This window comes from Pyrgilauda ruficollis, unplaced genomic scaffold (assembly GCF_017590135.1).
Source record: "Pyrgilauda ruficollis isolate IOZ18807 unplaced genomic scaffold, ASM1759013v1 scaffold16, whole genome shotgun sequence".
Taxonomy (NCBI): domain Eukaryota; kingdom Metazoa; phylum Chordata; class Aves; order Passeriformes; family Passeridae; genus Pyrgilauda; species Pyrgilauda ruficollis.
Genome location: NW_024514764.1, coordinates 1,956,753 through 1,978,863, shown reverse-complemented (window position 1 = coordinate 1,978,863; position 22,111 = coordinate 1,956,753). Strand labels below are relative to the sequence as shown.

Sequence of the window (22,111 nt, the reverse complement as noted above, 5' to 3'; positions counted from 1 at the left end):
GTCTAAACATTCAAGCACCGTCCACTCAGCGCAAGCAAGCTAATGTTATTAGACGAATATCTCCTGGCACACAAAGGGGGGGCAGCATTTGGGGGGCGAGAGGAGGAGAAAAGCAGTCTTGTTTTCTGTCTGAAAGCCAACTGCATCACTTAGCAACGAGCCCAGAGGCCTGCCAGAATTCAACCCTTGTTTGCAGCCTTTTAGTTCGGCTCAGTAAATTACATTTAACGCAAGCTGGGAGCGTCTGGGACGATTGAACGGCTGAACAAACAGCTCCCTGTGCTGCCCACGAGGTTCTCGGCCGGCTCCCGGCTGTGGGGAGGGCACAGGGAAGCGATGGGAACGGGGAGAAGGGCTGCTGCCTGAGGGAAACTGCTTCTTGCCACTGAAGTTTGGGAGAGGGGGGAAAAGGCAGGAAAATGGGGAAGGCAAGGGCTAAAACTGGAAAGCCGACCATTGCTCGCCAGCCGCTCGCTTTGGCATCGCTCCTTGGCACACCAGAGCCCCGTGCCAGGCAGCCCCCGGGTGTTATCTTGCTACACAAGTCAAGCAGAGAGCAAGATCTCTCTGGTGCCATCCCCCTCCTGCCAGCACCACGGCTTAAATGAAAATCATGAGATTACAACACCAGCATAAAGGCGGTTCGAGAGGTTTCTCTGTCACTCCCTTTGCTAATGGATAAACTCATGGAGCAGGACTGTCCTCAGATGTGGCCAGAGGGGATGGAAGTGGGGACAGGGGACTGACCGCCTCTTGCACAGGGGGTCTTGCTTCCCATTGCACTTTACAACATGTCCTTGGCTGGCAAGGGAGGGAAACGCAGCTGAAGATGCCAAACTCAGTTCATGGCACACAGCCTGCACTTGGTGGCTGCTCTTCCCAGGGAACAGATCCTCCAGGGAAGCCCTGAGACAATCCCTAGGGAACTCACCTTTGATGCTGCTGAGAGACAGCGAGCGATCCCGGTCTGCCAAGCTGGGCCCCAGTTTGCTGCTGCTGCTGCTGCTGCTGCTGTTGTCCTTCTGCCGGGCCACAGCCACAGCAATGCCTACAGGCAAGTGCCTCACCTCCACCTCGCCCTGGGAGCCGATGCTCTCACGGCCGAAGGATTTGGCACTCTCAGGTCTCTCAGGGTCCCTCTTTAGCTGCTTGGCAGGCTGCTGCAGCAGCAACTGCTGCACCTTGGAGGCTCCCAGCTGTGCAGAGTCCAACTTCACGTTGCCCAAACCCCCAAAGGGGCTCTTCTTGCCGCAGCTCTGCCGGGACGCCGTCTCCTTGGCAAAGCTGCCGCTGTACTTGATGAGGCTCTGCATGGCCGAGCCTTCGCCGTGCGAGGCGGGGTGCAGGACATCCGCGGCGCCCCGCGAGCCCACCACCGAGGAGCGCGGCAAACCGCTGGGGTCAAGGTAGACCTTCTTGGCTTCCTCCTCCACCCGGCTGACGTGGTTGTGCTGCGCGGCCAGCACCGCCATCTGCGTGGTGGCAAAGTTGCCCATCTCAAAGGGCTTCCACTTCTGCTCGGGCGGTTTCAGCTGACCGTGGTCCAGGTGCTGCCGGGAAGAGTCCAAAGTGCCATAGACCTTTGCTGCTTCTTTGGAGCTGGATCGCTGGAAGCGGTCCCGCTCGCAGGGGCGATGCTCTGCCTCCGGACTCGGCTTCAGCAAATCCTTGGAGGCCAGGAACTCCCTGCTCTCCGGAGAGCCGAGCCCCGGCCGGTTGAGGAAGGGCTCTGAAGTGACCTGTCTCTTCAGTGCCATGGAGTTCGTCCTGATCACCGAACCCTTCTCTCTCAGAACCTCCATCCTTTTGGCATCACTGTGACAAGAAAAGTCCTGGGACAAGAGTGTGCGGGAGGCATCTGCAAGGCACCGCTCCGTGGGTGACTGCAGCACCCCCACCTTGCCAAGGTCCTTGTCCTTCCCCTTGTTGTCACGGGCCTGGGAGGCGATTTGGATGGGCCCGCTCCTCTCGTCGTAGGCTTCGACCGAAGGCACGAAGGTGGGGGCGATTACTTTGTGCTCCCTCCCCAGCTCCTTGGCCGGTGGGAAGATGGTGTACATGCTGGAATGGACGGGCTGCGGAGGGAATGTTGTGGCTGGCGTCATCTTCCCCGTCTGCGAGGGGTGTGGGGATGGACAGCTACAGGAGATGTGCAAAGCGCCCACGGAGGGCAGGAGGGGCTCCCCCCGCTTCAGCCGCTCCGCGTGGGCGTGCGCAGAAGGCCTCATGTTCTCATCGTGCCGAGCGGGATCCTTGGCACAGCGGTCCTGCTCGGCACCCAGGACCTTCAGCATGGGGTCCCCACCGCCGTTGCAGTTGCTGAGGGAAGAGCTCTGCAGCGGGTTCTTGGACTTGGGCTCCCCACTGCCTGCGCCCCGATTTGGCATGTGCTCAGCCAGGAACGGCGAGAGACGCTCGCCGACCTTCACCGCCTTCTCCACCACGCTCACTTTCCGCTCGCTGTCGGGCTTGGTGTCCTGTGTGAGGTCGACCACACTGCGGGGCCGGGGCTCCTCCTTCGTCTTGCTCTCTTTCTTGGCAAAGGGCAGGGACAGATCGCTCCGGCATGCCCGCTCCTTCCCACCGGGGTCTTTCAGGCCTTCTTTCGAGCTCTTGTGCAGCTGCCCAAGGTCCTTTTCCCGGAGCAAAGTGCTCGACGTGTGGCTGCCCACGGTCCTTGAGAGGGGAGGCTGCGGGTGCAAAGCGGACTGGCCTGCATGGCTGGACAGGTAGAATCCATCTGCAGAGTAAAAGCAACCAAAATTATCACAGGTTTTCAACCCCTTCAGTCCTACACAGAAACAGGCAAGAGGTGGCAAACCAGGAAAGAACGGATTTCAAGGATGTCTTAAACAAAAATGCCCAGGGCAAAGGGGACCAAGCAGGCTCCTCCATGTGGGATGTAAGACAGCCCTGTGTCATGCACACTGGGGCTTCAAGCCAGCTTTCCTACAGGACAGCTGCATTCAAAACCTTGGTACTGCTCAGCCCAGGAAACATCCCAGCTGATCACCCAAGGTGGCTCCTGCTCTTCACCCCCAACACTCCAGCATCCAGCAGCTCCAGCAGCCAAACAAGCCCAAAGGACAGGGTAAGCACCCTGGGGTGACTGATGGGAAGGGCACACAGGGTCCCAGACTCACCTTTCTGCGACTCAAAGAGGCTGTGCTGCCCCAGCTGGGCCAGGAGCGGACTGCCAGCACTGGGAGGTTCGAGGTGGCTCAGGGGAATGTACGATGGGTAGAGACCGTTAGGCAGATGGGAAAAGCCTGCAGAAAACGGGAAACAGAAGAGGGAAACATGTTTTATCCCAAGCAGCTCACTGCCTTGGAACGAGCCCCGCAGGAGCACAGACTGTTGCGGCTGTCGGTCCCTCACACGCCAGGAGCGGCGGTGGCGGCGGGGACACAGGCGGTGACACAGAGCACACACAGCCCAGGGCAGGGACCCCAGCTCGGGGACCCCACTTCAGGCACTGACCACCCACTGTGGTCCTCCAGCTCAGCCCAGGGCTCCAACTCTGCAGCAAATGGAGCATGCTGCTTCCTGAGCAGAGCCTGACACCTGACGGCTCCGTGACCAAGCCACCTGGCTGATAAGATGCTTTATCACAAGTACAGAGGCCTGTGGGTGAGGGCACTCCCCAGCATGCTTCCAGAGCCATGATAAGACCTTCTTGCCAGCACAGCTTTGCCAACACAGCTCATTCCTGCTGCACGTGCCCAGTAATGGGTTCAGGTTTTGGGAAAACACGAGAGCATCCTCCAGAGCAGCTCACAAAAAGCATAGTTTCACGTATCCAAACTCAGCATCTTATCCCAAAGGAAGGCAAAACAGAGAAAGTGTGACAACCATCCAGGAGCTGATATGAAAGCAGCATATCCTCACAACCCTGCTGCCAGTGGTCTGGATGTCCTGGACACTGGGTCCCCAGAAACACCCTAATGCAAATCGTCCTCATCAGCATTTCCTCAGTGAATACAATCACCATAATAGTGGTAATAACACACACTGTTGGCTACAGGCAGCAATTCCTCTCCAACACTGCCACCAAACGACACCCGCGCAACACTACAAACCCAACCCTCCACCAGAATCAGCATCCCAGTCCACGCCATAATTTAAAAACTGAGTTAAAGCCATCAGGAGAATCTGAAGGAGCCAGTCAAGCCCTCTGCAACCCCCACCTCTTACCCTCAGCCTGCATTAGCAACCAACTTCCCCCAGATTCCACGATCCCACTGAAAGCAACCAGGCAACAAGTTTGTCAAGAGTCCAGCATCCAACTGCCTCAAAACAACATCACACCAAAACCCAAGGGGAGACGGAGAAGTTCAGTCCCCGAAGCTGCACGTGGAGCACCATCTGTGAGAGCTAGTCAATATTTCACATTATTTAGACAGCCAGGATCTCTTTCGCGTACATGTTTGCATCCCGGCATATGTGCCTCACCGACGCCGTGCTCCGCACAGCTCCTGGCCCGCATCCATCACCCGACAGATCCCAGCGGCGTCACACGCCAGCCCTCCAGCAGCGGGACCAGGGATGCTGCTGTGCCCGTGCTCTTCAACACAGAGCCTGTTCCCAGCAGGTAAAAGCTGCTGTTTAACCCTGAGCACGGCGCTGCAAAGGCGCTAAGTGTGCACACAACATTCAGGCCTCTCCTTGGTAACCCCAAAACCTCCACACTGAAGCATTTCCAAACCTTTTCTTATTCCAGAGCTGAAGAGAGCTGGGTAGAACCCATCTTAGCTTAGCTGTGAGCAGCTCCACTCCACGCCATGTATGCCTCGGCCGTGTCACTGTCACCACTCCGGCAGGACTGGGCTGGCAATGAGCCAGCATCTGGAGCAGGAGTGACACATTTCCAAGGGAACACCAGTCCCATCTGGCAGAGCACATGGCTGCAGCATGGCACAGCCCCTGGAGCACTCCATGCCACACCAGCCTGGAGGCCCTGGCCTCAGACATCCCCACGTGAGCCCCTTCTCCCAGCCAGACGTCAATCCCAGCTGCAGCTGCTCCAGCAGGCAGAAGCACCGGCACGGGGAGCACAGCGAGACACATCCCATGCTGCAGACACCACTGTGCACACATGCCCATGGCATGTCCCCACTTGCATGTGCTTCAAGGACATGAAGCCACCTGCAGGGCTCCAGGGAAGGGATACACTCCAGAGCTGCCATCAGGCACGGGGACACCTGCACACCGCTTAAGTTACTGATACCCAAAGAGGCATTTTGGTACCGGTTACATCCCTGGTCCTACAAGGGCATCTCCCTGCTTCTGGTATCATATCCTGCCCACGTTCAGTCCCAGCCCCAAATGTTCTGGGGATTCCTCCCCAGTCAGCATCATCACATCCTGCTACAGTGCCCCAGCCTCAGCTCAGGGCTCAGGAGCAGGAGGGGGAATGCAAAGTGTCCAAACTGGGGACAGGTTCAGATGGACAGGCTGGGAACCTTGCAGGGCAGTGTCACCATGCCAGCTGGGAAACAGCAGCAGAACTAAGCTGATGCCACCAGCCAACCGCCAAAGCCACCTCACACCTGGCAGCTCTTCACAGTAACTTCCAGAAGCCCACAGCTGCTGTTCCTTGGACAGACATAAGCCCAGCACAGGAGCTCAAAGCACATTCCAAAACTCTGCAGGCGGAGAAACTGAGGCACAGGCAGGTGTAATGACTTGGTGCATCATGCAGCTGACCAGAGCAAAACCAGAGAACCACTCAAACTCCAGCCTCAGGTCTACCAGCGACACTGTTTTTTCCCTTGCAAAGTGCCTGAAGAAGCTGCACAGACTGTATTTACCTGGCTTCTTCCCTGCCAGGAACCAGAGCTGAAGTAGGGAGGAGGAATCCGAACCACAGCTTTCCTGGGGATGAGCCCAATGCAAATCCAACCTCGAGGCACTGCCAGAACATCCCTTCCTCCGTACAGCCCTCCAGCAGCCACGCTGACAGGCTGCTGGCGTACGACTCACACGGAGCCCAAAACCTGCTGCCCCAGTGCCCTGGGCAGGACCTGCAGGTGAAGCTGCTCCTCCATGTGCTGAGGAGCTGCACTCGCAGGAGGCGGCCGCGGGTGAGTCGCTGCCTCCTTGGATCTCTGTGCCAGAAAGCGATGCCAAGGGGAGAAATTCTACCGCAGTGAGCAACGCACAGCTCACCCCAACCATGGGCATCTGCCAGGAGAAAGGGAGGGGAAAAGGGGAAACCACAACCATCTCCATCTGCCTGGGGCCAGAGTGTTTGCTGAACCAGCACAAGATCCGCTTTGCCCAGGGACACGCCGACAGGTCTCGGCAGGCTGAGCCACGCTCCTCCAGCCGATTGCTTGCCCAGAGGCAGCCTGGCACCGCAGCACAGGCAGGGAGGTGTGAGTTGGCAACACTGCCAAGCCCAGACTGGCTGTGTCCCCCCTCCCTGCCAAGTTACACCATGCCAAACACATGCGTGTGCCCATTAGCTCGGCCTCTGACCGCCTGGGAAAGGCACCACCAAAACTTATGTCATGCCAGCAGGGACACACATGATCCAAAGCAGCCCAGCTCTGAGGGTAAAAAGGTTCAGGGCACAGAGATGGTCCCTCAAACCACTTTATCCCAATAGCAAGCAGCCAAAATACAACCTCTGTGATGCTCCAGTTGCTGCAGTGGATGAGCACACCTGTCCTGCTCCTTCCCAGCTCCAAGATTATAAAACATATCTGTTTTGCACAATTGAGACATAAATCACTAAGGGCTGTTATTAGAGGAACTTGGCGGGTGCAGATGTGTCAGCCCACTTGAAAACATCTTCTTCATCTTTGCTCAACTCTCCAAAACGGCACGGGTTCGGGGGAAGAGGTACGGCCTCGGGTGACTCACCACCGAGAGGGGATGTGACCGATGGGGAGATGAGATACCAGCGACCGCACAAACCACACACCAAACGTCTGGAGGCCGGAGGTCACGCTGGGGGAAGTGGGAGGGAAACAGACCCCACGTGCTCAGCCCGCTTGGGGTTGCCAAAGGTCCCTGTGAGGAGGGAGCTGACAGAAAGCAGGGCCAGGCAGAGCTGGGGGAAGCAGGCGGGCGGCCACGCCTGCAGCAGAGGGGGCTGCCACTGGTCACCAGGAGTTTTAAACCTGTGGGGCTTTCTCCAACTTGGCCCCTCACACTTCAAGCCTAAAATTCAGTCCCAGCTGGACAAGTCAGTCAAGACTGGGTTGTGAAAGAGCCAGACAGGAGAAGGGCATGTTGAAGGCAACATGCTGGAACTGAACATATCTCCCCCATGGACATAGCTCTGGCCAATGAGCCAGGCTACACGCCTGAGGTGACACGGGTGTGTGCCAGCACTGGGAAAGCTGCTCCACCCCTCCCCAGCTGTAGGTGACTGGCTGGCACCTTCAGCATCCCCATGCTGCCTTCCACACTAGCTGCCAACATGCTACAGAGGGGACAGCTCAGACACACACAAAGGGTGAAGGGCAGCAAGCGGGAGCAACACGGAGACACCACCCAATGGGGAATTCATCTCCCAGTCTGGTTCCATGTTTCCAAACTAACCAAGAACACCAACACACCAGAGAGAAGCTGCATCCACAAAGCCTTTGCTCATGCCTTGGGACAGCCTTCCAGTTGGAAAAGACATTTAATCAAGTCCAGCACAGCTGGACAACTCCGTTAGCTGGTGTGGGATAACAGGTGGCCACATGCACTACTGGCTGCAAAGCTCATCCTGAAGCTGAGCCCTGGGCACAAGCCATCCTTGTCTGAGAAGCCACAGCCCTGGCACCGGAAGACCAGTAGCTCCAGCACCCCAGGAGAAGTGAAGTAAGTCTCCCCCACCAACCCCATCTGCCCGTTATACATTTCTGCCACTTATGAAATATTTCCAACTGCCAGCATCTCGCCCCATCCTCCCTGGGCCATGATGGATGGCCACATTGCCAGGACTCAAGCTGGCACCATGCAGTGGTGCCATGCAATTCTGCAAGGGGCTATGGCCACAGAAGAGCCTGAGCTATAAAGCCTGACCCCTTGGACCCTCCAATGTGAGCCCAGCAGGGCTGGGAAACACAGCAGCAAGAATTTGGGTTTATTTCCATGGGATGTTTTGAACTCTGGGCACTCAAGGGAGATTTGCAGCCCGGCTGCAGCCAGTTCTCAGCGGGCTGCTGGGCGCAGCACAGAGCAGGAGCCGCAGCCGCCCTTGGCCAGGAACACAATCACCTCTTCCCCAGTCCGGCTCACAGTGCCTCACAGGCAGCCAACTGGGACAACAGTCCACGCCACAAACAGCTGGATAAACGCTTACATCCTCCCCGGCAGCGAGGGAGGGGAGGAAAGTGGGGAAGGTCCAAGCACAGTGAGTACCTTCCCACCACTGGCAGGACGGACACCACACCAGCTGCCTGTGCTTACCATCGTCGGTGCATCCCTCATCCTCTCCCTGCAGAAGCAGCAGATTCCCAGGGAAGACTTTCAGGGCTCCCCCTCCAGCACACACCTCCCCATCTCTGCCCCGTGCAGCTCGGTGAGGCACAGCCGCAGCTATTCCTCATGCACACATTTATGGCTGCAAACAGCTGCGAGCTGGAGTGCTGACAGTGTAAATCTTTGCCACCTCCTCCCCTGCCTGCCGGGGCAGCTCCAGTGACACCCGAGGCACCGGAGCCGCTTTGACTCTGTGCCATGCACGAGACACCAGCGATACGAGCCCCTGAACATGCCGGGCTGAAACCAAAGCTCCCGGATCAGATGTGCCTGGACTCCAGCGGTGGCTGGTCCCTATCCCTGTCCCCAGCAGCCACAAGCTGCTGTCACAACCCACCACTCGCCCCAAAAGCCATATTTACACCCCATGCCACGGGACTGGCAGTAGCTTCAAAGCCCTAATTTACAGCCTCAATTCTCTGCATCCCCTGAAAGCCTTCGATCCCATCCCCAGGATCCAGAACAGCCAGGGCAATTTAACTCCCCATTTAATCTTCTAAGGGTCCTGGTGAGCTCGGAGACAGCATCCTCCAGCGGGGGGTCCACACTCCCAGACTTTGCTGGCTTGAACAGCGCCGCGCCGCTTTCCTTCAGCTGCAAAAATCACTACCTTAAAAGCCAAGGCGAATTCTCCCTCCAGCTCAGCACAGCTCTCTATTGTTTCTTTTAATTTTATTTTATTCCACGTGGGAATCTGTGTCCGGGCTGCTTTATTTTTAAGTGGCTCTTGCTCAATATTTACTATCGCTCGCAGCTGCGTCAGCACAAGAACGCTGCGCGCTCGCGCCAGGTTTCCGACCAGCCCTCCCGCAGCCATTCCCCCCGTGCTGATGCCATGCCGTGATTTTCCTGCCCTGTCACCCTCGTGGTGAATCAGCAGCCCCCCACAGCCACAGGACACTGAAGGGCAGAGTGTGAGCACAGGGCATGGGAGGATTCCCTGCTTCCATGGAAATAAATAACATCAGGCTGAGCCCTGCTGCTCACCTCCTCACCCAGGAGCTGGAACAGCCCCAATAGCCTGGAGATGGCAGAGGAGGAGAAAATGAGGCTCAAGGGACTGGTGTTCATGCCTGCTTCTGCCCCAATGTCCTGGAGACTTAGTTTCCACCATACAGCAAAACAATGGCAATCCAAGGTATGCCAATGCTTCAGGAAAAGGGCATCAATGAGAAACTCTGAAGATCCCCCAAAAGGTCACCCACCAGCTCCCCATTAACAGCATCTCCATGGAGACAGCAAGAAGCCACCCAGGTGGGGACAGGAATCACTCTGGCAAAGTGAAGGTGGCCTTTCCTCACAGTGGAGGGGTCAAGATGGAAACCACCCCAGTGGGATTCTTGGCATGATGTGCAGCCAGTCCACTCAGCCTGTCAACCTCAGACACGGGGTCTGGGAAGCAGCGATCTGGTCCCACGCTAATCCTGACACTCAAACCAGCGTCAGTGCTCCTGGGTCACTGCCAGCTGCTACAGCAGAAGCTTCTCCCACATGCCCCCAGCCTGAAATCCCCCTCCACGTCGGATGTCTTTCCTTTTCCACTGGCATAATTAAACCTGACACCCCAACAGGGGTCCGCCAAAACCTCCAGGCTCTCACTACTCAACCACACAGCTCTCCTTAAACAGCAAGGAGTGACATGGTGGAGTCTTCAGCTGCACATTTACTAAAATGCTGTATGGAAATTGAAAAAATAATAATTTTAACTCTCAAACTGATTAGCAGAATCCCCAGGAATACAGAACCTGGCTGCTAGATTGCAGTCTCGCCTTCCTCCTGATTTTCTAGGACAGCATGAAAATGCCTTTGCTCTGGTTCATCCTTCATCATGTTGATGATTCTTTAGCCAATGGTGTCCAGCACAGGGGTCCTAAAGCTGACTCTGCTCCTTGCACTGGATGCACACTTTTAGTACAGGTGCTCCTCCTCCTTCCTAAGCACAGAAATTTAACCCACCCCATTTTTTAAATTTTTATTTTTTTAAATCACCCAAACTCAGCACAGAAGATGATATAAACAAGCGAGCCCCCCTCCCTGAGCCCTGCCCGCATATTTAACCAGGCACCACCCACACACTGTCCGTGCCTTCATTAGAAAAGAGAAAAGAGCTCATTACCCTTCGCTTCCAGAGCCAGGAGAGCTACAGGAGCTTGGTGGGGGAGGTTATTGTGGGATGGCACCAGTGCTGGTCCCCACATCACCTGCGCCGAGTGCCTGCCAGCAGCAATTAAATCAGCCTTCAAAGAGAGATCCCAGCTTTCCCAGCACCATTAGCCGTGCCCTGGAGGGAACACGGTCTATTTTCAGCCACAATGACTTAAGATCAGGTCACTAGCAGGTTAAATGGGACTGTGCAGCATCATGTCCCTGCCCTCCCATTGAGAAATTAAACTCGGCTGTGTGATGGGCAGCACCAGCCCTGGACACACACCAGGTGCCCACGGAAAGGTAAATGTCACCTGCCTGCTCCTCTCCTCTGCTTCCCGTCACTGGCCAGGGACACCCACTGCCCTGGCTGCCTTACCTCTGCGTGGGGTGGTGAGAGGGGGTTCACAGCAGGACCACCCCTGGGCTCCTCCCTGCCTGTCCTCCTGTCCAGCACAGGGACAGCTCACAGCCAGAATGGTCTCACCATGCCCAAGGCCAGGAGTGTTGGAAGGAGCCTCAGCACCCCTCATCCTGTAAACCCAGTGCCAGACCAGTGCTGCTCATCTTACCCCTTCCTCCCCATGGCCCAAATGCAAGTCCCCAAGCTGGGGACTGCCCCAGGCCACCAGTTCCACCAGGGTTTCACCACAGCCACCAGAGAAGTGGCATCTCCCCGCAGCAGCTCCATCTGCTCCGCTGGTGGATCCACCACCAAAACCCAACCAGCCACCCCACCACGAACATCTGGTGGGGAGGTGGCAGCTGGATGTGGGTTTGTTTTGCCTCCCAGGCTCCTGCCAGGCGCAGTCAGCACGAGCCGGGATGACTCAAAGCCCGGGAGACGCAGCCTCCGCCGCTGCTTATTTTAAACCCTCTTGTCTGCAAAGCGGCTGCTGCGGCTCAGCACCTCTCGGGGTGCTTTGCAAAGGGGGTGGCACTGCAAGGCAAAACTGAGGCACAGCCCCACGATCACACCTGGGCACCACATCACCACTGCCTGTGTGCTCAGCAGTCACTGGGCTCAACACAGGGGGCCAGCAGCAAGAGGGGATCAGCTCTGAGAAACACCAGGCTGCAGCAAGGACATTGCCAATGACCCAAACGAGTCTGTCAGCTCTGGCTTCATGATTCCCCTTGGATACAGCACAGCCAGGACACAGTAAGTGCACGGTGAAGCTGGATGCTCCCAGATCAGCATGTGCTGCTCTTGGGTGCCACAGGAGCGAATGCATCCCTGTCCCAAAGCCCAGCACTGACTTAAACAGCATCTGCAGGGACCAAAACCACCCTGGGAAAAATTCAGCAATGGGCTGCAGGCATTTGGGGGTGGAAGAAAGGGATCCACACACAGATCACAATATCGTAACAATCTTTTCCTTAGGAAACCAGGCTCAAAAGCTCAGCCTCTGCCAAGCCTCTCCTCTTGACCCCACACTCAGCCTTCTTTCCTTCCAGACACTCCTGCCCTCCCACACTCTCTTGAACATCGGCTCATGCCGTCTCTTCTGCACCAAAAAAGCACTGAACCATGAAGCAAAGGTGTATCTGCGGCCAGCAAACACCCAGGACCCCACACCTCCCCACTGCTGATAGTGGGAGATAAATGCATGGGCAAATATTATGGCAGTGTGGTTTAACTCATGATGAATTATGCAAACCTGTATTCAAATTGAAGTGAAGCCCTTGGGCTCTTGACAAATTGCCAAGCTGGCCCCGATGACACCAGGCGGGGACAGTCAGCCCTCCATCAGGTGAGGCACTGCATGGGTGCCCTATGTATGTACGTACACAGACATGTATGTGCTTGCTTGTCAACACGGAGTACCTGCAAGAATGGTTCAAGAGTGACTTTTGCGCTTCGCCCTCCTCCCAGCTGTGTGTCCAAAGAAGGCCACCAAGCTTTTGCGTCCTCCACAAGATGGAAGCAGCTTGGGGTGATGGCGAGATTCAAATCAGGACATAAGATAAAATCCACCATGTCCGGGGGACAGGAGGGGAAAACCCTGAAACACTTGTGCCAATATGACTGTCAGCCTTGAAGCCGAGGAAAGGAAGATCTGTCCACAAAATAGTCAGAGAGAGGGCTCATCTGATGAAAGTAGGAATTTCCGATCCCACACAAACCCCGAACATCCATTAAAAGTAGCAGAAGAATTACTGCTTTGTGTCACTAATCTCATTAGGGAGAAAGCCCTGCTGCAGCGCCGGGATTGCAAAGGGAAACCCCGGCACGCCGCACACTCCAGGAGCCTGGCACAGCGTGCCCTGCCCATCCGAGCGGAGCCGGGGCTTCCACCCGGCAAGGTGCCTGCACCCTTCTTTACTCACCCGCCCGGATCTCCACTCGCTGGAGCATTATCCGCTTGGCTTGTGTGTGACACGGCATGTGGGATGTCCCCACGCCCAGCAGACCAGGACGCAAACAGGATGACACACACTGCCTGGCGATAACACGGGAGCTGTTTCATCCACACACACATTGCCTGTGAGCAGCACACAGCCCAGTCCCTCCAAAACCTTTCCTCCCCAGCACAGTGGCCACTACAGTTAATATTTTAAATATTTTTTTAAATTAAAAGCCATTAAACCAAATGTGTTAAAAGCATATTCAAGTCACAGGGAGTTCTGCTGAGAAGGGATGGGGGCATGAAGAGAATTAGGGGCAATACATCCAACTACTGAAGGTAAAAAGGGTTCTTTGCTGGCAGGGATGCGTCAGGGTAAGATGGATGGAGGCAGAAGCAGGAGCAACCTCTGCAGAAGTTGCCGGGGATACAGCTCCAGAGAGACAGGGCTGAGTGCCTTAAAATTTCTGTTATTCCTCTAAAAAGACATAATCCCTCCTGAATATTGCTCCTTCCCTTCCTCTAAGCCCACCATGTTTGGCTTGCCTGCCTGCATCCAGCTCCCTCAAAATGGCTCTTTGGCCACTGCTACGCCGGCAATAAAATTTCTTCCCAAGGTCACTTCAATCCTTTTGCCACTATTTCAATCTGGCTGCATTTAAACAAAACCCAGCCTCAGACACACTGAGCCCCCACCTCGGCCCCTCCTTTCTGCCCATCACTTCCCTGATTTAGCGCTGCCAAACTCTCAACTACCTTTCGCTTCCCATAACCGTCAGCAGCAACAGCTGGAGAAGAAAACGGGAGCATATTGTGCACCCAACAGCTGATCCTGGCGGCGTGGGGAGCGAGCCCAACTGTCACTGCCGCGGCGCTGCCGTATCGGGGGCTCCTGCCACGCGTCCCCCAGCCAGCGCCCACGGGGACGCAGCTAAAGGGGCTGTGTGGCTGAGGTCCCCCTGGTGTTTAAGAGCTGGGGAGAAGAGAACAATAAGCAAAGCAAATTAACAGCAGAGAGGGACGGCGTTGGAGGGCGGGTGGTGATGCCTGCAGACATCCAGCTGTGGCATCCCGGAGAGAAGCCAGCCAGAAACACGGGGATGGGAGGAAACACCGGGAGAAGGAAAGCGCCAAATCCTAGTGGTGAGGGTGAGGCAGCCACACCGGAGCGGTCTCCTCCCAAACTTTGGTTTTCAAAGAGCATCCCCAGCTGGAAAAGCCAGCGAGAGGCTGTGCATCTGGACACAGCACTATTCCCTCACCCCGGCTCCAATGGGCAGGGTACTTGGGGCTGCCCTTGGCTCCTCCATCCTGCCTGCATTTTCAGGTTGTTCAGGGCGCAGCATGCTCTCCGTTTCAGCAGCGAGGCTGAACAAAGCACTCCCTTGTCCTCGGCACCTCAAGCAGGCGATGCTGGATCGCGTTACCTAACCCAGACCAACATCTCCTCGTCCCGGCACGGCAGCTTTCGTGTCAGCACATGCCAGGCTGGCCCCGATTCCCTGCACCACCTCCTGCCTGGAGCTTTAACTGGACCAGTTTAGTACACGGTGAAAACACACGGGGCCTTGTTTGGACTCGTCGGGCGCTAACCCCAGCTCGGGGAGGTGATCCGACACCCTCGCGCCGGTCGCAGCCGCGGCCGAACCGCAAGGCGCTCACCTGGAAGGCTGCCATAATGACGTTAATTCCCATTAACAATGTTCATTTCCATATTCATCAGAAGATGGTGAAATGACAAGATGGGGGGTTATTTACTATATAATTACAAACTAATTTCAGCTTTACCCTGGGTTATCCTAGGAAGGAGATCTAAAATTTCCCTTACGAAAGCCCTGCTCTGTTAACCACGTCGGCAGTGAGATTAATTCCCAGCAATTTCCATTTCTCCAACAGCTGTTCTGCTGGGAAAGAGCAGGATCTTGTCCCCAACACCGGGGACCTGCCCAGTGCCCCATGCCACCCCCAGCTAGGATTTCTAGTGCCGGCTCTTCCTCTAGATCAGATTTTCTCTGGCACACCATCAGTCAGGGATGGGACCCGTGGTATTCCAACCCTACCAAGGAGACTGTACTGGGTAGGAGGCAAGGCTTGCTCCAAGTGGGAGAAAGGCTGCTAGAAACCACACTAATAAATGACACCTTTACCAGCCTTGTGTTACCAGAGGCAGGGACAGACTCCTGCCCATTCACCTGGGAAGGTGTTGGAAACCCTCACACTGCAGAGGCTCCCGCAGGACCTTGCTCCGAGCAAGTTTACATCACCACATTGGCCCTTGGGCTCTTGTCCACATTCCAAGCCCAACATCCCCACCAGCTACCACTGCTTGGGATGGGCACTTCAACGGAGCATGCAGCACAGGTTGGACAGTCCCTCCCACTGCTCCTGAAGGATGTAAATGCAACCCCACAGCCCACCAGGACCTTGGGGAAAATCACTGGGACATCGGAGAAACACAGCAGCTCAGGGCGGGAGACTCCCAAAAATGCACAAATCCACCACCATTTCAGCCCAGACACTGCTCCTGCCTTCCTCACAGCCTACGAGTTGGCCGCCAGCCCGAGGGAGCTGCAGGGACATCACTCCATGGCCGAGCACTTCCTCCACCCCCGGGGATGCCGGGTGTGAAGAGCAGAGTGTGACGGGACCGAGCACAACATCACTGCCCAGCACCACCTCCCCGAGCCCCACCGGGACTGGGACGCTCCCTGCTCTGCCTGAAAACACGTCTCAAAAAGCATCTCCTTTCACCAGGGCCCCAAGGGAGGGGAGGCATCCTCCCAGGCAGGTCTCCGGGCCGTCCGCATTCCTCCCGGTGTTACGGAGCCCCTGCCCCAAGGAGCCCCCTGCACCACCCCCTGGGCAGGCAGGGAGGGGGAGCCACGACTTCAAGGGCCATTAAACACCGATGGTATTTCCCTTGCAGCATCAAAACGGGACCAAAAAGAGCCGTGTCGAACCAGGGGCAAAATCCCACCGCTGGTCCGGGAGCCGTCGTGCTCCGAGAAACGCGGAGCAGCAGGGCATGGATCACTCCAGTGCCCAATCCATGCTATCCCAGTCTCTCTATCAGCAAAGCAAGTTTAGCATGGATGCAGTTTGGTGAGTGAATTGTGCTTCCACTGGCACTGCCGACAGCAAGGCCTCCTGCAAAATCTGTGGGCTCAGCAGAAGCACCATTTTGCCATTATAAGGATGGCTACAGCGGGATTTTGCTGGCACAGCAACGCTGTCCTGGGGGATGGAAGGGTATTTTTATTTCTTTTCCTATTCTCCTACCTGGCCCAGCTGTCTGGAAAACTTCTCCCCGGGCACAGCAGGCCTGGAAGCAAGGACAGTCTCCAATCTGCCTTAAATCCCTGCATTTGAATGCACTTGCTAATGTGAAGTAGGAAAGCAGGGAAAACAAAATCTCTCCCCTCTGTCTGCCCGCTTTCCGTCCAGCCACTGCTTTGGAGCTGAATTTAACACAGTCAGCCCTGCTCATTGTGGTGTGTCCCTTTTCCCGAGCACTGAAAATTGTTTCTGAAGCGTATTTTAATGGAAGAGGCTGAGTGTCCTTTGATACAAATACAGATCTGTTCCTGCAGCCCCCCCACCCAAGAAATGATACCACAACACAGAGCAAAAAGCACACTTTAATTAATTCCTATGATTATTATTTTAAACTCGGAGAGTCTTTCTTTGGATATGGGTGATCCTTGCTCACACACAGCCCCGCTGCTGCCTGGCAGGGACACGGTCCCAGAGCAGCCCTTCGCAATCGCGTCTGAGGGAGCATTTTCCACCGTCCCCAAAACACAGAGCCTGCCAAGAACAACACGCTCCTCCGGGATGGAGCTGAGACCAGGACCCAAAAACAGTTGCATAGGGAAGGAGCAAAACGATAAACCTCAATATTTTGAACTGCTGCAGAGCAGAGTGAGCCCTTGCTTTAATGGACTCGGCTGCCTCGTTCCATCGATTGCTGCCTTTTTTTAAGCCTTCCAGCAAGCTCCGGGCATGAAATTCCATTGCAAACAGTCCCTTTCCTCCGCTATCCCTCTGCAAGGCCCATCGGGGGAGCACCCCCTGCCCTCCTCAGGGATGGGGAGATGGCGATGCCCAAGAGTAGAAGTGGGACAGGGAACAGCATCCCCGGCTCAGCTCCCGCCTTGGCCTCCAGCTCACTCCTCCCTCCCTGCGCTTCCAACAAAGGGGCTTCTGTCCCCGTGTCCCCCCCGCCCGCACGGCAGCGGGCCGTGGAGCAGAAATCACTACCATGGAGCAGAAATCCCCCCGAGAGGGCCGTGGAGCAGAAATCACTGCCATGGAGCAGAAATCCCCCCGAGAGGAGCCGAGGGTCCAGGGATCACTGGACACAGCCCAGGCGCCCGTACTTTGGCGCTGGGGCAGAGCCCGGCTGCCGGAACGAGCAGAAGGTACGGGAAAAACAAGGAGTCGGTGCCGGCCATAACTGGATTCTCAAATATGGCCAATCGTGCTATTTTTACAGGGGCGTATTTATTTTCGGAGGACGCTGGGACGGATTCAAGAGTCTCTTTCTTCAGCCCGGCGGTATTTAAGGATCGGTTTGAACTGGCTCTATTTAAAGGCTTCGCCTCCTGCCCACTTTTCTTAACCCCTTGCACAAGCCTTTGCGTTCCACCCCTCCTAAAAACAAAACAAACCCCCAAAAAAACACAACAACAACAACAAAAAAAAAGAAGCACCAAAACCACACACCAACAGCACTGTGAACGCAAACCTACAAAGGGCCCCTCGGTAGCAGGAAGCAATCATCATTTCAGGCGATATTGTTAAAGCCGTAAAAAAACAACAACAACAAAAAAATATCCCTGCCTATCCCGCTGCTGTGGTTTAATGAGAGTTTCGGCTGTTAATTGTACAGATCTTTTTAATGGAGTTTAGCCTGACTGGGAATTGCCGTGACAAAGCCGAGCTTTGCGAGGATCGTGCCGGGGAGCGGACGGGCAGACCGGGCACCACTGAGGTGCAGGGACAGGGGATTTTAAACAACTCCCAGAAAAAGGAAAATAAAAATAATTTCAAAAATAAAATAAGAGCACAGTAAAAAAGAATTGGAGGTATCACACACCCCACTCTCTCTGTGAGGGGACCCAAATCTGAGGCTTTCTCCCAGTATGGTAGGAAAGCTCCCAGACGGCATCACGGAGCTTGGGCAGCTTGGAGAGGGCCAGAGCTCTGTGCCTCCATCCTGACCTGCCTGGATTTCAGAAAAGAAAACTTTGGGAGGAGAAATAAAACTGGAAAAAAAAATTACCCAATAAAAAATAATTTTAAAAATACCAAGAACCCACACTCAGTTTGGCTTGAGATTGTCCAGATGAATTTTTGCAAAGATCATATTTGGCTGCAGTAGGAGGTGGAGAAGAGGGGGGGAAAAATAACCAGCGGGGAAAAAAAGGGAGGGAAAAAAAAAAGACAAAAGGGAAGGAAAAAATAAGGTGTTTGCCCATGTGCTTGGCTTCATAGCCCCATTCGCTTTACACCTCTCCTCTTAGCACCTGGGAAATTGGCACTGCCACCTAGTCTAAAACTAATAAATCTTTTTCCCTCGATTCAGGCTGCTTCCTTCTCTGCAGATGTTGGCAATCAGGTTTGCAAATTTCAAAGTCATTCATCCCGGGCGGCTGGGAGAAAAGCAGGTTTATTATTGCAAAACCTGTCACCCTCCCAACGCCTAAAGTAAACTCCGAGTCACCTCTCCACGCCCAGGGGAAAGAAAGCGGAGAAAAAAAATTAAAAATAGAGCCAGAGAGGGAAATCAAACGGTCAGAAATCCCTTGTGTCCTCCTACAGGACCGTGCGGCAGCGTTCTCCCAGCAGCGCCGGACTCCGCGAGCCGCTGGGAAAGGGAGCTCGGAAAAGGGGAAAAAAATGAAAAACCACCAAAAAACAAAATCAATTTAAACAAATAAATAAAAAGCTAACAGTAGGGGAAAAAATAAACTGCGTATATTTCAGCGTCTACTTTTTTTTTTTTTTTTTTTTTTTTTTTTTTTTTTTTTTTAATGGATGTGCAGCCGTGGGGCTGCCCGAGGATGAAGCGCGTCGAGAAGGGGGAAAAAATTCATGGAGGGAGCAGTCACTGCACACTGCACGGAAGGTTTGTTCGCGGGTTTCAAAAATAAGAATTTCGGAGGGAAAAAAAAAGAAAGAAAGAAAAGAAAAAACTAAAAAAAAACCATCAAAACCAGCGATGCCGGCAGCGCTGCCCGGGGACAGCGGGACCTCAGCGGGGCTCGGGCTGCACCGGGCAAGAAATCACCAAAAGAGCCCCATTTTACCCCTTTTTCCCAGCCCAGGGATGGTTTTTTTGGCTGTCCGGGAAGGGCAGCAGCGGCAGCGCAGTCCCGTCCCTCCGCAACCCGCTCTGCGCCTCTCCCCGCTTTCCCGAAAATCGAATTTATTCCCCGGATTTATTCCGCAGCCGCCGCGGCGGGGATTTTCCTCAGTGCCAACAAAACCGTACGCTGGAAGGGAGGACTTTATCGGACAGACACGATTTTTTCCCCGTATTCCCCTATTTTTTACTCCATTCCCTTATTCCTCCACCATCACCCTATTTGTTTTCGTACTCCTTCCCGACTCCCCTATTTTTTTTTTTCGCCGAATCAAAACCACGCGAAGCAGAAAACACTTGGGCAAAAACACGCGAAAAAGCTGCGAGCGCATAAACACAGAATTATCACGACGACATTTATATTTTTGGGGAGGGGGTTAAAGCCCGATCCCGGGTTCTCCGCCCGCGACCGCGGAGGGAGATGGTTTTCAAAAATAAGGCGTCCAAGCGTCCCATGGCGCGGTGCAGGGAGCCAGCCCCGGCGCGGCGGTCTCGGCGCTGCCTGCAAAGGAGAAAAGAAGGGGGAGGTGCGGTCAGACGACATGCCTCGATACCCCCCTGCTCACAGCCACCCCCAAAAATACCCCCCAAAACCCACCCGCACCTTGCCGGAGTGGAGGGTAGAGAGCGGGGAAGAAGCGAGGAGGGAAAAAAAAAAAAAATCTAAGGAAGGAAGGGAAGGGAAGGGAAGGGAAGGGAAGGAAGGCGCGGGGGGTTCCGCGGAGCCTTACCCGGGTGGGAGTGGAGGCTGATGCCCGATGCGAGGAATTTTCCGGGCTGGAGGGCGGCGGGGAGCCCGGCAGCCATGGGCCCGGCGGCGGGGGCCAGGCGGCCGGTGGCTCCCAGGCGGTGGCTCTCCATGGCCAGCCCGGAGAGCAGCGGAGGGGGGCCGTGCACCGAGCGGGGGGGCCCGAAATCTCGGCCATCCATCATCCACTCGCCGGCTACACGGAGTCTCCCGGATCGCTGTCGATGCCCGCCACCGCCTTCCCGCCCCCTGGAGGGTAGAGAGCGGGGAAGAAGCGAGGAGGGAAAAAAAAAAAAAATCTAAGGAAAACTTGTGGCAAAAGGCAGGGACATAAAAAACCTAAGTATTTAAAAATAGTATTTGAAGAATTTAAACTTTTTTTCCCAAGAGTTACATTTGTCACGGCCGCAGCCCCGGGCAGCGCCCGCCCGCAGCCCGGCTCCGGCGGGACCGACCAGCGGGGACGCGGCACCGCACTTCGCCCCGGAAAACAAACACACAAATCCTAAAATAACAACTAAAAAAAAAAAAAAACCACTCAAATATTTATTGTTTTCATTTCTTTCTCCCCCCCTTTTTTTTTTTAGTTTTTAATTTTTTATTTTTCCCCCCTTTTCTTTATTTCTCCTCCGCCGCGGGCTCCGGCGGCGGCACCTCTCCGCCAGCCCCGTTTCTCGCTTCTTTCGGAGCTCATTCCCACGGCTCCAAAACACGGACTGGGCTTGTTTGGGCTGGGTTTTTTTATTTTTCCTTTTCGCAGCGCCGCTTTCACTCGGGAAAACGAAACCCGTATTATCATTTCCCGGCACAGCGAAAAAGAAAAAAAAAACCCAAAAAATAAAACCAACCCCACCATATATATAAAACTATCTATATTTGTACTCGCAGCCTGATGAAAGGCTCCACTCGCCCGCAGTATTTTGTACTGGGATAGCGAGAAGTAATAAACACTGCGGGGATAAAGTGGAGGTTCTCCCCCTCAAACCCCCTCCAGGCGCTCCCGGAGCCCCGGGAGCCGCCGCTCCGGCCCCGCCGCCCGTCCCGGCTCGCGGGCGGACGCTCCAGCGCGGGGGAGGGATGATTTTAAAAAAAAAACCATAACAAAGGAAAAAAAAAGAAAGAAAGAGGGGAGAAATGCTAAATTATACCCTAAAAAATCTCACTGCTTTGCTTTGGTGGGGCTTTTAAAAAATATTTTCGAGTGGATTTTGAAATTAATTAAACCCTGCCTGCGTGGCTGCTCGGGGCGAGCCTCACCCCGGGGGCTGCGGGAGCGGCCGGCTCCCGGCTGGAAAGTAACCAATAAAGAGGAAAACGGCTAAAAAGGGGCAAAAAGCGGGAGGGATGTGGCGGAAGAGGGGGGTTCGGGGGGGGTGGTGGAGGGAGACGGGACCGCCGCCCCGGGGTCGGGGTGCGGATCCGGGTGCGGGTCCTACCTCGGCGCGGTCAGGCCGCCTGGTCGCGGGGCATGGCGGCGGTGCGGGGCAGGGGCGGGGGGTGCCGGCTCGCAGCCCTGCCCGCCGCCCGGCTCCTCCGCTGCTCCGCTCCGCTCCTCAGGGGCAGCAGCGCGGGAGCGACGCGGTGGCGGCCGCGCCATGGAGCGGCGGGGCCCCGCCGAGCTGGGCGGGAGGGAGGGAGGGAAAAAACGGGGGAATGGGGGAGGGAAAAACGGCGGCGGCGGGGCTATGAAACACGCATTGTTCTCGGCGCGGCGGGGGCGGGCCCGCGGCCGCTGTGCCCTTTCCCATTGGACGGCCTGGCTGTCACTCAGCAGCGGGTAAACAGGCGGCTGTTTCCAGGCCCCCCGCTCGCCCCGCCCCCGGCGCTCCCGCTGCTGTTTCCAGGCTGCCCCCGCGCTGCCGCCCGGAGCGGGCGGGCGGTTGGCGGGGAGCGGCCGCGGCTCCCCCGCTCCGAGCGGGGCCGTGAGGGGGGAGCGCCCCGCGACCCCCTTTATTATCTGTGCGGGTTAAATCCTTCATCCCGCCCGGGCAGGCCTGAGGGGGAAGTGCCGCCGGGCCCTCT

General features: G+C 55.7%; 1 protein-coding gene across 4 annotated transcripts in view; it reads right to left on the bottom strand.

Moving 5' to 3' along the window:
• Positions 1-20,333, bottom strand: part of TNRC18 (trinucleotide repeat containing 18) — a 55,207-nt gene extending 34,874 nt beyond the window's left edge. For all 4 annotated transcript variants that reach the window (XM_041462041.1, XM_041462043.1, XM_041462044.1 and 1 more), the window contains exons 1-3: positions 20,073-20,333; positions 3,144-3,269; positions 932-2,740 (exon numbers count right to left, since the gene is read on the bottom strand). In XM_041462041.1, coding sequence (XP_041317975.1) covers positions 932-2,740; positions 3,144-3,269; positions 20,073-20,274 — 2,137 coding nt within the window. In that variant the 5' untranslated portion in view covers positions 20,275-20,333. The remainder of the gene's footprint in view (positions 1-931; positions 2,741-3,143; positions 3,270-20,072) is intronic.
• Positions 20,334-22,111: the final 1,778 nt, after the last annotated feature.